This window comes from Macrotis lagotis, chromosome 3 (genome assembly GCF_037893015.1).
Source record: "Macrotis lagotis isolate mMagLag1 chromosome 3, bilby.v1.9.chrom.fasta, whole genome shotgun sequence".
NCBI classification, from domain to species: Eukaryota; Metazoa; Chordata; class Mammalia; order Peramelemorphia; family Peramelidae; genus Macrotis; species Macrotis lagotis.
The window spans coordinates 227,493,423-227,511,498 of NC_133660.1; the positions used below are offsets into that span (position 1 = coordinate 227,493,423).

Here is an 18,076-nt window from a genome sequence, read left to right on the forward strand (position 1 = left end):
CCAAGATTTGGTAGGTCAGGTGTAGTAGGGTCTTGAATCCCAGGCTGAATGGGGGCAATGGAACCAACAGAGGATTTTAAACAGGAGAGGGCTATAATCTTGTATTGGGTAGTGAAGAAAAGCCTGGAAGTCAGAAAACCTACAAGGAGACAACTAAGAGGAACTAAATGGGGGGGGGGGGGTGTTGGGCAGAGCAGGGACACTGTTAAGGGAGGAAAGGACAAAATTTGGTGACTGATTACATCTTCCAGCTTGGGGAGTCAGGAAGAGGGAGGAGTCAGAGAGGATTCCTAGGTCCCTAAACCCAGATGATTAGTCTCATGGCATTGTGGGGGGTCAGGAAGTGGAATCAACTTCAGGAGTGATAGCTGGCTTTGGGCCTGTACCCCCAACCAACCAGCTCTCTTCCTTTGTTCAGGAGAACAAGACTCTACCACCCCCAGTCCCCAGTTCAGATATTTCCAAGCTAATACCTTCAGGAAGTGTTCCTGGCTCTGACAGGTACCTAAGGGTAAAAGGGATAAGCTGGATGTATCAAAAAAGAAAAGGACAGAAGATGTTTGAGGCTGAGAACATTTTATTGAGCTCAGTTCCTGGACTTGGAATGCAAAGGGGACCAGCACACAAAGCCCTGCCTCATCCATCAGTAGCCAAACCTGGCCATTAAGAGTACCTTCAATCAGACACCAGGCATCAGGCTGGAGATGAACCCTGACCCAGAACCTTAGGACACAAAAGTCCCCAGCAACAGCAGTCATCTTCAGGGTCCCAAATGGGGCCCTTACGAAGGTCAAACATGCTGCACTGACCTTGAGGCTTTGCTAGAAGCTCCTGTGAGGAAGGAAGGATGTTAAAGGGAAGGGCCAAAGCTGGAAAGGTAGTGGGAAAATATCAGGAAGAAATCAGCTACTGAGAGGGGCCAATATGGTACATAGTTGCTGGAGGGGAGGAGAAAATTTTTTGTTTATTTGTGCATATGTGAGTAGGGGAAACCTACAAAAATCCAAGGGAGCTGAGGGCTGAGGAGACCTAGGAACTTTAGGGGGAGGGAATTGCCTCACCAGGTTTTTGGCAATTGAAGGTGCTGAACTGAAGGTAATGGAACTGGAACTGGGACCGGCAGGACAAATGGTCGGGGACCAAATCTGGTAGAGTACAGGCAAGGAAGGAAGGGTTACAATTTGCAGGCTCAATAATTTCCCCATCCCTCCCCAAGTGACCACCTAACACCCAGGAAATGACCCCTCCCCCCAAAAAAGAGGCAGCAGAACAGGCAGACCTCCCTCTCCAGGGGGTGCACAGCAGGGCCCTGAGGGCAAACCCAGCTCTTCACAGCATTTATGCAAATGGCAGCTCAAGGTACATTTAAAGATCTTGTGTTCAGATGGGGAGCTCCAAGGCTCTTCCACTTAATAACTGCAATCACATTATTTAATGTTTCTGAGGAAACCTCATCTGGAAGCCATTGTGGTTTATTAGGAATAGTCTTTTGTGAGTTTGAAGGAGTTCCGAAATGGGAGCTTGTCTTTTAATTCACAATGATCTCCAGCAAAATTCTAGGATCAATTATGAATGAAAGAAGATGGTTTGTAGGCACTCAGAAAAAGCAGGGATTGCTGGGGCGCAGCACAGGTTCATCAAGAATAGCTCATGCCAAACTAACCTTATTTCCTTTTATTGACAGGATTACTGGGCTGGATAGATCAGGGGAATGCCAGATACCATATACCTAAGCAAAGTATTTAACAAAATCTCATGATAATGTGCTGGATGACGGAAGGGTTGGGGTATTAGAAGCTGAAGAACCAGACCCAAAGAGTATCAACAGCTTGGATGAAGGCATGGGGGACAAACTGAATTTGCAGGCTTCATGAAGTTGGGAAGGCTAATTGACACAGTGGATGGCAGAACTAACATGCAAAAAGGTTGGTTCATATGAAAAAGCTCTGCAATTTTGAGTGGAATATACCCTCTATGTGAAGTAGCCATATGAGGCTTCAAAATATTAACACAGGTAATAGGAAGATATTCCAACCTAGTAAGACCATATCTAAAGCACTGAGTTCAAATCTATGTGCCACATTTTAAAGACGTTGAAAAACTGAAGTAGGTCCAGAAGAAGGGAGTGAAGGGATTGAACAGAAGCTATGTACATGAAGGAACTGAGAAGAGTCAGCCTACAGAAGAATATGTTGTATGAAAAAGGTAGACCTATTTTGTGGGGAGAGCTCCAAAGGAGAGAGCTAGGATCAATGGCCCTCAGTTAGAAAGAAACTGTTATCTCTTCTTTCTTTTCTCTCTCTCTTCCTCTCTCTCTCTCTCTCTCTCTCAGCAAAACCTGTTAGGAACAACTCAGGACAACCTGAACTAATGTTTTCCTGGATAGTGGAGGGAAAAGAAGCTACAAGCTACAGGAGGAGGTAATCTTCTGAGCAGTGTCTCAGGGCAGGGAAGGGGGGAGGGAAGAGAGTGCTCATGATGGGCACCAGACCCTAAGGAAAGGTAGTCTAGATGTTAACCTTAAAGGGATTTCCCCTCTACTACCTTTCACTCTGTTCATTCAGTAAAATAAGAAGTTTGGATCCAAGAACCTTAATTACAAATATGAGCCCCCAAGTAAACAGGAGCAGTTAGGTGAATAGAGAGCCAGGTCTGGAGTCAGAAAAACCTAATTAAAGTCTGGCCTCAATACTTACTAGCTCTGTGACCCTGGGCAACACTTCACCCTGTTTGCCTCAGTTTCTTCATTTCTAAAATAAATTAGAATAGGGAAGGGCAAACTACTGCAGTATCTTTGCCAAAAACACCCCAAATAGGGTCACCAAAGAGTTGGACCCAATTGAAACGACTCAACACACAAAACAGGGGAAGAGCCACAAATAGGACTTTTTTTAAGTTTTTTTTTTGCAAGGCAAATGGGGTTAAGTGGCTTGCCCAAGGCCACACAGCTAGGTAATTATTAAGTGTCTGAGATGGGATTTGAACCCAGGTACTCCTGACTCCAGGGCCAGTGCTTTATCCACTGCGCCACCTAGCCGCCCCAACAAATAGAGCTTCTAAGCTACATCTTGCAGATTCCAGTTCAAAGTTAAAAGCTCATGACAACCTGGGGAGGAATAGGGATGGCTTCTTAGGTTGCAGAAGATCACTGTTGGATCATCTGTCCAGAAAAGGAAGGAGTGATCCTTAGCCCAAGTCTAGGAAAGGCTTTCTAGACATGAAAGAGGAGAGGGTCCTTTCCCTCCAGAATCAGGGCTTTCAGGAGAAGCATCTGGAGGGCAAAAGCCAATGGCTACAGAACAAAGCATCTGGCCTGGGCCTAAGAGAAGTTAATGGCCATCTCCAAGCAAAAGGATAGGGGGAGAAAGTGGACTCTGAAATAAACTGAGAATCCAGTCTAAGCCAGCCTCTAGTGGCTTAATAGCACCTCTGAACAGATGACCTGATTATGGTGTTTCCATTTGTGCTACTCAGAACCTAGCAATTGTCCCTATCAAAGTGAGTTCTGAGATAGCCAGTTGCATGTGCTAGAATTTATGAGCAGGGCTGACTATGGGCATTAGATCTCCATCTTGGAGAAGAAAAGCAATGAGTCATCTATCTTCTTAGATGTACAGTGAACTGCCATATCCCTCCTACCATGGGACGTGGGGAGCAGACACTACAGGCTGGTCAACAGGGATGGAAAGAGACCCCCTCTGTGGACAGGCAGACACACAGATAAGACAGGTAGGTTCTCACCTGGATGGAGGTGGCTGTCCTAGGATGCCCCTCGCCTTGGTGAAATCCTGAAGCTGGGAGTACAAGAAGCTACCACTCGGAGCCTGGGTGATAGGCCAGGGAGCAGAGGGGAGCCGTGGGGAAGGTAGGAGGCCTTGGATCCGAGGGGATAATGCAACAGAATGACTGAGGGGGAGCAACCCTTGGGCCCCAGCCTGAGAGTAGGGAAGCTGCTGTGGGGTCCTGGGTTTCAAAGCTGCACCATGGATTCTCCCTTGACGCTCCTGCTGAGAGGAGAATTTCCCCATCACTACTCCATTTCCTGACTCCCCACAAGTCTTCCAACGCCCTCTCCATACCACTCCCCAATCCAATAAAATATTCCACCGTCAGATGAGGATTAGATGTTTTTGGAAAACCCTGATCTAGACCATTTACCACAACCCCAACAGGAAACTGAGGCAAACAGGGTGAAGTGTTGTCCAGGGTCACACAGCTAGTAACAACCCCAACCAGGTCTACTTCCTTAGAACCTGTCAGTTTTTAACCTTTCTATTTTCCTTCCCTCAGACTCAGTTTGTAGGGAGGAAGGAAATAATGTACAAAGTGGGTTCTGGCTCTGTGCAGCCAGTCTGGACTTCCCCCCTACACCATCCCTTTCAGGTTGCCCTAGGGTCAGATAGGGAGTGGGTGGGTTGGAAAGAAAGGCTGGGCTTAGAGGAAGGCTCTGCTTGATATGGTCCCTCAGCTAGGGTCCTCACCAGAGTGAGCTGGAGGAGGCACTGTTGGAGTTCATGGACAGCATCTGGTTGGGATTTATCCATAGCCAAAGTCTCTCGGAATACATCAGCTGCTTCCCTGAACCTCTGTGAGGAGTGAGAAAGGGAGTCTATGTCAGTCAAGTTAATCACTTATCTAATCATAAACCCAAACTCCCTTCCCTCCTGCCCTTCTGCTCTTCCTTGTCCCCCATACCTGCAACCCCACCAAAGCCTTGCCCAACTGGAACAGGCCCCGGGGCCATTGTGGTCGAAGGTTGAGAGCAACTCTTGCATCACCTAGGGCCCAGCCAGGCTGGCCCAGGCGCTCATGGCAGAACGACCGATTCCCAAAGAGTCTGTAAGTGACACACAGGAAACCGGAGGTCAGGCTGCCCCCTAAGTCATTCTCCCCCAACTCCAGCTTCTCCAGCCCAGACCACCCCACACTCTGCCGTGGTTCCTGCCCACCTGTAATCTCGAGGGTTGAGCTTTATAGCCTTTGTGAAGAGGAGCACAGCTTCCTGATACAAGCCCCTCCAGGCTGCAGCTACACCCAGCTCTATGGAAGGAGAGCAGGGCTCAGCCGGGAGAAGGGCTTCCTGAGCTGAGCAGGAGTACCCCCGGGATAGCATTCATATTTTTCCCAGCTGATTAGGAGTTCCTTTTTCAGAGGAAGGAATCCCTAAGAACAGGGATGGCACAGAGGCTTCATGAAATAATAGGAAATGTGATGGATTTGGATTTAGGGTTTCAAATTTTAGCTTGGCCACTTACTCCCTTTGTCCATCTTCTGGGCCTCGGCTGCTCTGGTACCATGGTCATGATCTTACAGCTCCCTCAACCAAGTGGGAGAACTACAGACACTGGGTCCCCTACAGGGCAGAACCTCCCTGCCAGCAGGGACTAGGTGGCTACGGTGTCATGTTGGGGGGGGAAGGGGGAGAGGCTTACCTGCGAACTCTTGGCTCTGCCTTAAGGCAGCTGCCTGTAATCCAGGGAGTGCCTAGAGATGGAGATAGTAACTGGAGCAGCTGGCTGCACCGGATCTTCAGTCCCAGTCAGTCAGTCAATAAACATTTATTAAGCGCCTACTATGTGCTAAGCGCTAGGGATACAAAGAGGTAAAAGCCAGGCCCTGCCCTCAAGGAGCTTACAGTCTAAAGGGGGAAGACAACACGCAGACCATGCTGTACAAACAAGCTTGAGACAGGAATACTGGACATAATCAACATAATCAACAGAGGGAAGGCACTAGAGTCAAGGGATGGGGGTGGGCCAGGCTTCCTGAGGGGAAGGGAGGGGAAGGGGGAGGTTCTTGTTTGGATATGAAGGAAGTCAGGAGGCAGAAATGCAGAGGGAGAACACTCCAGGCACAGAAGATCATAGTGAAAGTTCCTGGAAGACATAGAGTGCTTTGATCGAGGACCAGCCATCCCTGGATGGCACAGTGGGTGTGGTGAGGGTGGGGGTAGGACAAGGTCTAAGAACACTGGAAAGGGGGATGGGGAGAGGTTATGAATAGCTTTGAATGCAAAACAAGGATTTCCTATTTGATCCTGGAGGTGACTGGGAGCCACTGGCATCCACTGAATAATGAGATGCCACGATCATACCTTTCCTTTAGGAAGATCACTTGGACAGCTAGGGAGGGGACAGAATGAAGTAGGGAGAGAACAACTAGCAGGCAGGTGCACTGGTCCAGGGGTGAGGTAATGAGAGGCTGGGCCAGGGCAGGGCCATATCAGAGGAGAGAAGGGGGTACAGTTGGAGAGATGTAAAACTGATCAACCCTGGCAACAGATTAGATTTGGGAGGGGTAAGGGGTTGAGACAGAGAATGAGGAGTTAAGGAGAACACCCAGGGTGTGAATCTGGGTCACTGGGAGGATGGGGGTGCCCTCAGCAGTAATAGGGAAATGTGGAAGAAGGAAACATTTGGGGAAATAACTGAACTCAGTTTTGGACTTGTTGAGTTCAAGATGTCTACAGGACATCCACTTCAAGATGTCCCACAGGTAGTTGGAGATACAAGATTGGAGGCCGGCAGAGAGGTTAGGGCTGGATAAGTAGAATCGTTAGCACAGAGATGACAACTGAATCCATGGGAGTTGATGAGATCACCAAGTGAAACAGTATAGAGGAGGAAGAAGAGAAGAGAGCCCAGGATAGAGCCTTGGGGGATCCCCACTGTTAGCTGGCATGACCTGGATGAAGATCCAGCAAAGGAGACTGAGAAGGAGCGGTCAAATAGTTAGGAGGAGGACCAGGAGAGAGTAGTGTCTCGAAAACCTAGAGAGAAGAGAGTATCAAGGAGAAGATGTCAAAGGCCAAGGTCAAGATGGATGAGAATTGAGAAAAGGCCATTAGATTTGGCAATTAAGAGATCATTAATAACTTTGGAGAGAGCAAATTTAGTTGAATGGTGAGGTTGGAAGTCAGACTGCTGAGAGTTAAGAAGAATGTGTGAGAGTAAGGGAAGTGAAGGAAGCTATTGTAGATATGACCTTCTCAAAGAGGTTAGCCACCAAAGGGAGGAGAGATTATGAGATGGTAGCTAGCAGGGATGGATGGAGCAAGTAAAGGTTTTTGAAGATGAGGGAGACATGGGCATGTTTGTAGGCAACAGGGAAGCAGCCAGTAAACAAGGAAAAATTGAAGATAAATGAAAGAGGGGAAAATCTGCTGGAGAAGGTGGAATGGAGTGGGATCCCTTGGGCATGTAGAGTGGTTTTGCCAAGGCAAGAACGGCCTGCTGCAGGGGAGATTGGTGAAGGGAATAGTGGCAGAAGGTACTGGGATGGGGTGAAATGAGGAGGAGGGGAGAAAAGGGAGCTCTCAGTAAACAGCCTTCTCCCTATTCTACAGAGTCTAATCTGTATATTTACCCTACCTCCCCAGGCCCCTTGCTAACCTATTCTAGGTCTCACTAGGACCTCACCTCTGGCTGAGGACTCTGACTCCGGCTCCCTTCCTGTGGGCTCGGGCTCGGGCTCTGGCTCTGGCTCTGGCTCTGGCTTGGGCTCGGGCTCGGACTCTGGCTTGGGCTTGGGCTCTGGCGGTTCCAGTTGGGGGGTTCAGGGCTCAACCCTTTCTCTCTCCGAGGATTGGGAGGTCTGTCACCAACCTTGCGCCGGGCTTGAGACACAAAGGTGCTTGACAAATCCAATTCTTCCTATAAGTAAGGAAGAAATTGGTCCTTGTCAGAGTAGGGCTAACCTGTATGGGGAAGTTCTAGGGAAATGGAAGGGAGATCTTGACAGGATCAGAGAGAAGGAAGGAAAGAGTTCTCACTTCCTCATTGCTGCTTCCCTGACTGGGGCTCTGGGGGCTGGAGGTAAGGATGCTCGCCCCTGCTGTTGGACCTGTCGCTGCCGCCGCTGTAGCCCCTTCCACAATCTGGTTAGAGATGTCCAACAGAAAGAGTGTCCCTATAAGCCATCCCCCAGGTCAATTACTTTGAAATCCCTGCCCCTCAAAACTCACCTTGTTCCTTCTGGCCCCCACACTGACCTCATATCCCCCCTTTCCACCTCACATGCAACCTGTGTTCCTCCTCATCCAGCCTATCTTTTTAGACCCATTTTCCCAAGTATTCATCCTGTCCTTCCACCAGGCCCCACACTCACCTTGCCCCCCCCACTCTCCTGTTCCATTCGTTCCTGACGTTTCCGCTCCTTCTGCCGCTGCAATTCACCCACCAGATGAGGGTCTCCTCTTCAAGTAGTCCCCCATGGTTATTCTCCCCCCAAATCATGAAGTCTTACTGGAGGGCATTGGGCCCTTCCTTGACTCCCCCACCCTTACCGCCACCCCATCTCTTCAAAGGGTCCCCCTCCCAGCCACCTTCTTTTTTAGCCGTTTCTTTTCTGCTCGTCGCTTTGCTCGTTCCTCCTCTGCTACAAGCTCCTCTGCCAATCGGTCAGCTTCCTAGTAGGAAAGAAAGGAGTACAAGGAAGAATAGCATGGGAAGGATACAGGATCTAGACTATTAGGGTAGGCAGGCAAAAAGTGGTAATATGGGAAAAGGCTTTCAGTCTAGGGTTCTCACCTCCTCAGTCACCAGCAATTTCTGGGGCATTTCCAGTTGGAGAAGGGATGGGCCAAGAGGGCTAGGAGGACGGCCACGAGAGAAGGCTGATCGTGGGGGACTGGGGCTGGACCAAGGCCTGGGTGGGGGGCTGGGGCTGGGGCTGGACCAAGTTCTGGAAGATTGGCATAAAAGGGACTTTCGGAAACCACAGAGGGTATTCTGACTCTTACTCCTACCCCTGGCCCCTTCCCCTTCCCCTTCCCCTTCTTCCTCATCCTCATCATCATAGAAATCATCCAGGCTGGGGTCTGTAAAGAAGGAAATAAGGACAAGAGTGAGATAATTACAGAGGTTTCCAGTCTTTCCTATCTCCCTAAGACTGTGTCCCATTAATATCCCTGCTCGTGTCCCAGTTCCTGCCACATGCTCCCTGGGACCCACTCACCGTAATGCCACAGCTGTAGTCGACCACTGTTTCCATTCATTCGGATTCGGTGTCGGCCATGGGGGTCACGTGCCATGAGCCTTCGAAGGAAAGCTACTATGTCCTAGAAGGAGAAGCAGAGGCTGGGGTTGGGGAAAGTACTAGGAGTAGAAGAGAAGGAAACTCTGAAGATGCTCTAAAATTTTTTTCAACTTTCCAAAATATTTACTCACTGGGTGCAGGGAGAAAGAAATATTCTTCTCTCAGAATAGCTGGCACTATGACACCAAGGGTTACAGGTAGAATTAGTATATCGTACCTGGCCTAAATCTCTGGTGAGGATGTATTTTTGGGAAGGAACTAGAAGAGTGCTGAAACCTAGTTTGGAAATCTCCCTTGCCCTTGGATTCTGCTTCCAGAACGATTTGTAGTTCCTGGGAGCCTAGGGATTGAGACTCTTGATCAAGTCAATTAAGTATGTGTTTGTTTCCTCAAATATGACAAATGCCTGAGGCTTCTGGGTAGTGGGGAGAAGCAAGGCTTAAACAAGCTTCCTCCTTTCCCTACTTCGTTTTTGTCAAAGCTAGCTCCAAGACAAAATCATATTTTTAAATATCCAGACAGAAGTGACCAAGAGATAAGACATGGGGCAAAAGGCAAAGGGATGACACAGTGGAGAGAATACAAGGAAGGGGATGGAAAGACCAGAAATCAAATCCTATCTAAGACATTTACAATCTATGTGAATCTGGCCATGTCACTTGGAAAGATTGTGAGAATCAAACGAGATATTTGTAAAGTTCTTTGAAAACCTTAGATGAGCTATAGAAATAGTAGCTATCACAAAGACCTGCTAGGCGACTCAAAGGGAGAGCCCCTGGTGTGGAGTGAGTTATAACCCAGCCCTAGACATTTCCTAGATGTTTGACCCCAGGCAAGTCACTTCACCTTGTTTGCTTCAGTTTCCTCATCTATAAAATGAACTGGAGAAGGAAAATGGCAAACCATCGCAGTATCTTTGCCAAGAATCAGACACAACTGAAACACTGAATGACAACATTACAATTAAAGCAAATTTTAAAGTAACCCGGGTTCTGCTTTCCAAGGACTTCAATAAGAATGATTCTAGGACAAAGGATCTGGGACCCAACCTGAAATAGAGACTTCTATGGGGGCCAAGTAGGCTAAAATACAGCATGGTAGTCATGAACATGCAGCTGGTTTTTATTATCTCTACTGAGGATCTAGACACTATTCTCCTCTCACCTCATCTCAAAATATCAGTTCCAATTCTTTAAAGGGACAAATAGAGGAGGTTTTGGGGTTTGGAGGCATCGAAGGGTCTGTTAACGGTGAACAGAATAATCAAAAGAGATGTACAACTTTTGTTTTTAGTGCCAAATCCTGGGGTCCAGGTTCAGGGAGTAGTGGGCAAGAATGATTCCATCTGTTCCCAGGGTCCTTTAGTAGGTCTTGTCTTCCTGGTGGTAAAGTAACATAAACCACTAAAGCTCCTGTCCTCAACTTGACCCCCAGGATTCCTTTGGAATCAAAAGCAGAACAAAAATGGAAAGAGGGGCCTCCAATCCCCAGCCCTAGGTCCACGCTTGTGGACACTGTTCCATTCTACCCTGAAAAGCACTTTTTTGCACTCCATCAGCTCCCTTTTTTTTAAAAAAAAAAGAACTCAAGGATTCCAAGGATCAGGGACAACCCCTGTACCCAGGACATCATTCCTGAAGACCTCAACTTTTACATTTGTTTTCTGCCTGATGTTAGCAACTCTTATCCATCATCAGTCTCACTAGACCAAGGCGAGCCCTGTATTTCGGCATTAGGCTCGTCCCTCGCCGCTTCGCTTCTGGATCTCTATCATGCGCCCGGCTACCAAGCCTAGCTTTCTGGGCGATCCCCATTCCTGGGCGCTCAGCGGACCCCACCGTTCCGTCTCCTCTCCAGCCACAGGGACCCGACTTCTTCTCAGGGCGCGGGCGCTTTTATGCACCGGCCGGCTCACTCGGCCTGTCTAGCTGCGGGCACTGCCTGCTCGGGCAGGGGCCACCTGCGCTTGTCCTGACCCCCGGCTCCCGAGGAGGGGTCCCCGCGGCCGCACCTCCCGGGGTCACAACAACTGAGGGCCCCAGGCAGGGCGGCCTCCCTGGCTACCGGGCTGTCCGGGCGGAGCCGGCCCTTCCTAGCGCCCCCCTCAATTAGCTTCGGCTCGCCTCGGGGTGTCCGCGCGCGGCTGCTCTGAGAGGCGGCGGCCCCATCCCGGGGTGCCGGGGTCCCGGGTCCCGGGGTCCCGGAGGCGGCGGGGGCCGGCGGGCGCTACCTCGTCTCCATAGTCCTCGGGCCCGAATTCCCGGCAGAACCTGGGGTCGGCATCCCAAGGCGGGGGCTTGTCCTGGATGGGGCAGGCTGCGGGGAGACAGGGGCGCGCTCAGGGGCCGCCCCCCGGCGCCCCGGCCCCGCCCCACCCCCACCCGGCCCCGCCCCCACCGCGCGGAAGCGGAAGCGGGGGTAAAGGAGGGGGGACGGCGAGGCCGGCGCGGGGGAGGGAGGTCCCCGGGAGGGGGGGCAGCGCCCCGAGATCGGGCCTTCCCCCCGCTTTCCGCCTCCTCACCCAGATGCAAGCGCCCATCGCTCTTTCGAACCGGCGCCATCTCCCGCCTCCGATGCCCCGGAAGCAGAACCGGGGAAACGCTCGCCTCCGAAGCCCAGGCCAAGACTGGGCGGGGCGAGCCCAGACCCCGCGCTCGCTCCGCGGCACGCAGGCGCCGGCGCAGCCTCGGCTAGCGTCACGGACGTCCCAGGGCCCCGGCTGTGGCGCACCTGGGCGGCCATCTTACTTGGGGGCTGCCCCACCCCCCGATTAGAGGCACGTGACGAGAGCGGCCCCCGACAAAAGGAGGCAGAGGGCAGAGGTCGTGGTCCTCCTGGACGGCCATCTTGGTTTGGGGCAGAAGGGGGCCCGCGGAATGCCCGGGTGACATCTTTGTTCTTGGCAGAGGGAGTTCCCGGGGAGAGGCGGAGCCTGCGCCGGCGGTCGGCGCTGACCCCAAACACGTGATAGCCGACGGTTAGTTTCCCTCCGTCACGTGGGCCTCTCTCATCAACTTCCGGGGGCGTAGACCGCTGCGAGTGCTGTCCGGGCCCCGGTGCTGCCCCATGGGGTGTCAGGGGCCGCTCCCTCCGGAGGGCCGGCCGGGCCGGGCCGCGGGGCCGTGCTGCGGGCGCGGCGGGGCCTGGGACAGGCGCCGGGCCCGGGCCGGGCACTAGGCCGCCGCCGCCCCCTCCTCCGCCGCCGCCGCCGCCCCGGGCTCCCCGGCGCCATGGCCCGGCCCGCCCGGCCCGGGGGCTTCCTGCCCCCGCTGAGGACGCCGGCGCCCGGGGAGCCGGGGGAGCCGGCGGGCGCGCTCGGGGAGGCCCGGGGCCGGGCCTCTGCTGTCCCAGGCTGGCGCGACGGCGAGCTGGAGCCGGGCGGCCCGTGGGCCCCGCGAGGCCGGCCGCGCTGGCCCCGGGCCCCCAAGGCGCAGGAGGGGCCGCCGGAGGACGCCGAGGGGGCCCCCGAGCCCTGGGCCGCGCCCCGCCTGCCCGCGGCGCTGGGGCGGCTGCGCCTGGCGCTGCTGCGGCTGCAGCGGGAGCGCGAGGAGCTGCTGCGGGCCCGGGCCTGCGTCCGCGGCCTGCAGAGCGCGCTGGCCTTCCTGCGGGCGCCGCGGCCCTGGGCCGCCCTGGCCGAGCTGCGCCGGGAGCTGCCGCCGCCGGGCCCGCGCGGGGCCCCGGCGCCGCCCCTGGCCCTGCCGCTGGGCCTGGCCGCCCGCAGGCTGGACGCGGCCCTGGAGGAGCGGCTGAAGGGCCTGGGCCGCGCGGCGGCCGGCCCGGCCCTGGCGCCCCGGCTGGCCGAGCTGCTGCGGCTGCTGCCGGCCTACCACCAGGTGCTGGCGCTGGCGGCCGGCCGCGGCCCGGGGGCCGCTCGGCCCTTCCCGCCGGGCCGCGTGCTGGGGCTGCTGGCCGGGGAGCGGGGCCGCCGGGGCGCCCGGCAGCTCCGGCTGGGCCTGCGGGAGGCCCGGCTGCGCGCCCGGCTCCACGAGCTCTGCCGGGAAGAGGGGGAGCTGCTGCCGGGCCTGCTGGGGCCGCTGGGGGCCTCCTGGCAGCTGGGGGGCCAGTACTGGAGCCTGTTCTGGGCGGCCTGTGCGCTGAGCCTGGGCCGCAGGCTAGGCCCCTGGGAGGACCTCGGGAAGGTGGCGCGGGAGCTGAGGCAGGCGCTGGACCAAGGTGAGGGGCCGGCGGGAGGGACGGGCGCCCCGGCGGCTGGGGGGGGCTCCCAGGGGGGCGGCTCAGGTGCCCACGGCCCCCCCGCTGCCTCCCCACAGCTTCCCTGCCGCAGGTGTGTGAGGAGGCGCTGACTGCCCTGTGCCACTGTCTGCTGCAACAGGCCTCGACCCAGACCTGGGACCGAGGTGAGTCTGCGGGTGGCACCCCGGAGTCCCAGGCGGGTGTCTTCCCCTTCCAACGCCGCCCCGGCTCCCTCTCTCCTAGGCTTCTGCCAGGCCTTGGGATCCACTCGTGGAGGCCGTGGGGTCGTGCCTGGGTCTTGGGATGGCACCTCCTGCATGTACACCACCGACCTCCTCCGCCGGCTCTTTCCTCCACTCGTCTCCGTCCTTCGAGAGCCAGCCTCGGCTTCCTGCCGATCTCCAGGTGAGGACGAGGGTTCGGGGGCTTTTTGAGATGTCAGGCACTTAAGGACCGGCTGCTCTTAGCGCTGCTTGTCTGATATTATGTCTTTTTCTTTTTTAATGCCAGGGCCAGCACCCCTAGCCCTTGGGCTTTGCACTCTTCAGACTACCACACTTTGGCTTCTCAGCAAATGTCAGCAGCATCTGGTGTCATGGGACCCAGGACTCCTTCTGCTGCTGATCCAGAGGGAACTGCCTGTGAGTATCTTCTGTCAAGGCAAGGAGGGGGGAGAGGGCACTGCTGTGGTCTCTGTAGAAGACCTGAGGAGGATGGAGTAGTGTGTATAGGACTAAGGGAAACATCTTTGTGAAGCCTTGGAGAGGATTGCTGGTGCAACTGATTTTGAGGATTTGAACATGTTAGAGTGTCATTATCTATGTCATCACCTTCCTGGGGAAGAGGAAATCTTGGAATTGGGAGTGATTTTTGAAAGAGTATGTCTGGCGCATAGAGTGGATGGAGCATTGGCCCTGGAGTCAGGAGGACCTGAATTCAAATGTGACCTCAGACACTTAATAATTGCCTAGCTGTGTGACCTTGGACAAGTCACTCTTAACCCTATTGCCTTAAGTAAATTAAAGGAAAAAAAAGAAGGAAGAGCATGACAGAGGAGTTTTTTTTGTATTTGTGGGGAGTCTTTGAGTCTTGAGCATCTCTTAAGGCAAGTCACTTGAGGTGTGAGAATGGGTAGATTGCAAAAGGAATTTTAAAATCTGAACAAGCAGGTGAATTGAAGATCTAGACTGAACTAATTTTTGTGCTTCTTCCAAAGCTTCTGCTCTGTGAGGCAGAGACCTTGGCAACCCTGGTTTCTGAAGGGGCATCAGTCCCAGAACTGGGAAAGGAAATTCAGAGACTGACATCTCGAATCCAGGTAAGGACTAAAAAGCAATGGGAGGAAAAGGGAGATTTAACTGTAAAAACACAGCCATGGATCAATAGCATTGGAAACTGGAATGGGCCTGCCTGAATTGTTAGGATTCTTTTAGATCTTTTTTAAGTGGATGAGTTTCTCCTCTATAGTTTCTTATATCCCTATTAGTGCTGAGTACAGAGCAGATGGCTGGATGATAAAATAATGTTCTTTCTAAAGAAAGCAAGAGGGTAGCTATTTGTTTTTGGAAAATATAAGCTTAGTTAAGACACTGTATTTGAGATAATACTAGAATCAAAGAATTTTGGAGCTAGAAATAATTTTACAGATGGGAAAACTGAGGTACACGAGAAGGGCCTTGTCAAGTTCCTATAGCCTTTGAATGATAGTGCCAGGACTTTTGCTCATCTGTCCAGTATTTTTTTTGTGTGTTCAATTTCACTGCAGATGGCCAGATTGGAGTTTATGAGAAAAGTCAGGGTTGGGATTTTTTTCCACATAGAGGAATGAAGCAATCAGAGTAGATAAAGAAGAATTGGAATGCTGAAATCAGAGCCTTCCATTTTACCTGTATATTGAAAACATAGAGGAGAAACAAACCAAGGAAGAAGGGGGGAGGTTGACTGGGGACAGGCAGAGCCCTGAAGGAGGTCAGGTGGTAAATGTGTAGGAAACCCTTGGGAAGGACAGGAGCTTAGAGAGACCCCAGGGAGCAATCTGATCAACGTGCAGGCATGTGGAAGTTGAGACGCCAGGAGAAATGCACAGGTTTGAGAGGTGACAGCATCTGAGAACAGCTTCTACTTTTATGGCACACAACTTGGAAGAAAATGAAATCTTGACCAAAGACAGTCTACTTAGTGACAGCTGACAAAATTATAGTTGCATGGAGTTGTTTTGCTCATTTATATTAGTGCACTTTCCCTCCAAATACACACACTCTCACACTTAAGCTTCCCCCCCCCCCAATCTCCTGGTTCTTTACTTTGGTTCACACTAGCCTTCTTTCCGTGTCTGAAGTCACCTCTTCTTGGTGGTGTGAACTACCACCAGTACATTTATGTGTCCTAACTCTCTGATCTGTGCTTGTTCTCTTCTTCACTTCAATAGTGGGAAGCAGTACCTAGAGCATTTCACTGTTTATTAGTTACTGAAACATTAAAAATAAGGTTCTGGCTAGTTTGCCCTCATTCACATTCTGGCTTCATGATCCTAGGGTCTGACCCCTGCCTGCATTTGGCTGCACAGTGAAATCACTGTCCTGTCCATCCCACCCCCTATTCTATATAGTCCAGGAGAAGGACGCTGGGGAGGGGTTGTTCCAAGAAGTGGCACTCTGGAGGCCACAGGTTTGTAAAAGGCATCTTTTGCTAGGCCTTTTATGCCCCTTCCAGCTTGGTCATTGTGACCTGTGAGTGTCAGCACTTCTTTCCACCTTGGAATCACCTCAGCTTCTCATCTCAGGGACACTGGGCAAAGAAAGGGAAGCAGAGTGGTCAGAGCCCAGGACAAACCCTTTTCCACTCCCAGGTCCTGTCTGAGGAGGCTCTGTGTCTCTTCTCCCGAGAATGTCATCGACAAGCGGCCAAGGGCTTCCAGCTCCACATGCCCCAGGGTCGCCATTGGAGGCTCAAGCTTCGATCTGGTAACTGCTCCCTTGGGGTCTAGACTTCACTCTTCTCACCCTCAGCTTAAAATAAGCCGACAAGTCCCCCTCATTTTCTATCCTCTGTCTGACCTTTGTCCCCTTGCTCTTTTCTCCCTGCTCCACTTCAGACCATGTGGTTCTCTTCCCCACTCTATAAAAGGGGTCCTGAGTTTCACTTTGTACTCTACCCTTGTCCCCAGAACTCCCCAGCATTCCCAGTGACTATGCAGAGTTGGTAGTGGGAGCTGTTCTGGGGCCTGTGCTGCAAGGGGTGCAGGGATTGTCCCCCCAGGCCCAAGGGCCTCCTCTCACACAGGCATTGACGGCACTTCTGGACGCCTGGCTCAACCACATTCTCACTCAGAAGATCCGGTTCAGGTAGGCCAGGGATGAGGGGAGGTGGGCTTGGAGGAGTGAGAGGGGGTCTGACTGTCTCTTATCCTCAGCCTGCAGGGGGCCCTGCAACTGAAGCAGGATTTTGCAGTGGTCCGAGGACTATTGGAGGAGGAGCAGTGGGGTCTGACCCCTGAGCTGCGTCAGGCTTTGCTCACGCTGGGCGTCTTCCAGCGGGCGGACGGGGCCCTGTTGTGTCTGCTGCAGCAGCCGAGGCCAGGCAGCCGAAGCTCCCGAGGGTCCTGGTGTTGCTGTAAGTCTTTGTCATCACACATAGTGACCCAGTCTCAGCCCCTGTCTTAGCCTATGGCTTTGGGACCTCTTGAGCTGTCTCTTAGCTCCCTTTCCCACACATCTCCTAACCTGTTCTTCACCCTATCCCTAATCTCACTAGGTTCCTGTAACAAGATCCAGACCCCTGAACTACCCAGTAGCAGCCTCAACAGCCTAGAGAACCTAGAACCACCTCCCCCACGTCCTGTCCAAACAGCTCAACTTCTGAGCACGATTCGAGGTGGAGGCCCCAACCCCGAGGCTTACCTGGCCGGCAACCAGCAGGCCTGGCTGGCCCTCCGGCAGCACCAGTCCCCACGATGGTATCTGCCTAGCTTTCTTTGCATTCGAACTAGTCCTGAACCCTGATGATAGACCATGGAATCAGTCCAAAGGAGCCCAGCAAGCTTTGACACCAGAGGCTGAATCAAGTCCAGAGGAGCTCAGGAGCTGAAGCCCATTCTGGAACCAAAGTAACTAGAGGAGCTTACTTTTCAGAATCAGTGTGAGCCCTGGGGCTGCAGCAGTCTCTCTAGAGCCTGGAACCCAAAGGGACACAGGGGTTGGAGATCCTGTTACCCAAAGCATGGGGAGTCTGAGCTGCAAATCAAAGAAACTGGAGTCCGGGAAGTCTGGGCCATGTGGGTCGTCCCCATCTTCCAGCTCCTTGCCCTGAACATCTCAGGGCTGAGGCCCTCTTTGCTAACTTGACAAAACTGGGTCTTCTCTCCTTGCCACAGACAAAGTATTGGGTTCACATGTCAGGAGATGCTTATTAAGTTCTAGTTGTGTGAGATCTCTTACTAGGGTACCAGGGAGATGAAGAGAAAACCAACGGGCTTCCTGCCCGTCCATAGCCCACAACGTACAACAAAAGAGAAAGAACGTACAACAAAAGAGAAAGAACGGACACGGGCAACAATAGCATAGTGATGAGATTGAAAGCCCAGGAGCTGGAGATCATGGGTCAAAAATCTAGATTGCTATTTGTTTTCTGTGGTCAGCCATCAATTTATTTCACCCTCTGGGCCTCAGTTTCCTCATCTGTAAAGTGGGGAGTTGGACCCTATTGTTCAGATATTCTCCAGTGCTCAAGGATATAACGCACCTCGGATGACATATAAAAGAAGTGAATGTGAGAAGGCTTCCACTTGAACTGATAAAGGGATTTAACCTGGGCTTTTTAAGTATATAGAACCTTCTGGAAACAGGGA

The 18,076-nt window shown here is 52.8% G+C and overlaps 2 protein-coding genes across 5 annotated transcripts; one reads left to right on the forward strand and one right to left on the reverse strand.

The window, feature by feature from the left end:
* Positions 1–559: 559 nt before the first annotated feature.
* Positions 560–12,169, reverse strand: TTC31 (tetratricopeptide repeat domain 31). Of its 4 annotated transcripts, none has more exons than XM_074230016.1 (15): positions 11,558–12,167; positions 11,267–11,352; positions 8,956–9,058; positions 8,529–8,818; positions 8,324–8,407; positions 8,107–8,163; positions 7,772–7,876; positions 7,419–7,652; positions 5,433–5,484; positions 4,950–5,040; positions 4,696–4,837; positions 4,482–4,586; positions 3,742–4,004; positions 1,062–1,145; positions 560–831 (listed from the first exon to the last, which is right to left on the reverse strand). In XM_074230016.1, the coding sequence occupies exons 1-15, from the start codon at positions 11,595–11,597 to the stop codon at positions 822–824; spliced, it is 1,746 nt and encodes a 581-aa protein (XP_074086117.1). In that variant the 5' UTR covers positions 11,598–12,167; the 3' UTR covers positions 560–821. The 4 variants fall into 4 exon arrangements, with proteins under 4 accessions (XP_074086117.1, XP_074086116.1, XP_074086119.1 ...); XM_074230015.1 differs by having other exon boundaries at positions 3,742–4,007; XM_074230017.1 differs by lacking the exon at positions 560–831 and adding an exon at positions 1,664–1,729 and having other exon boundaries at positions 1,061–1,145; positions 3,742–4,007; positions 11,558–12,169.
* A 63-nt stretch (positions 12,170–12,232) lies between these two features.
* CCDC142 (coiled-coil domain containing 142) lies at positions 12,233–17,231 on the forward strand. Its single transcript, XM_074230013.1, has 9 exons — positions 12,233–13,209; positions 13,308–13,394; positions 13,474–13,635; positions 13,741–13,871; positions 14,447–14,548; positions 16,079–16,193; positions 16,397–16,574; positions 16,643–16,842; positions 16,984–17,231. Exons 1-9 carry the CDS (start codon positions 12,267–12,269, stop codon positions 17,229–17,231), a joined length of 2,166 nt encoding a protein of 721 aa, XP_074086114.1. The 5' UTR covers positions 12,233–12,266.
* The last annotated feature ends 845 nt before the right edge of the window (positions 17,232–18,076 follow it).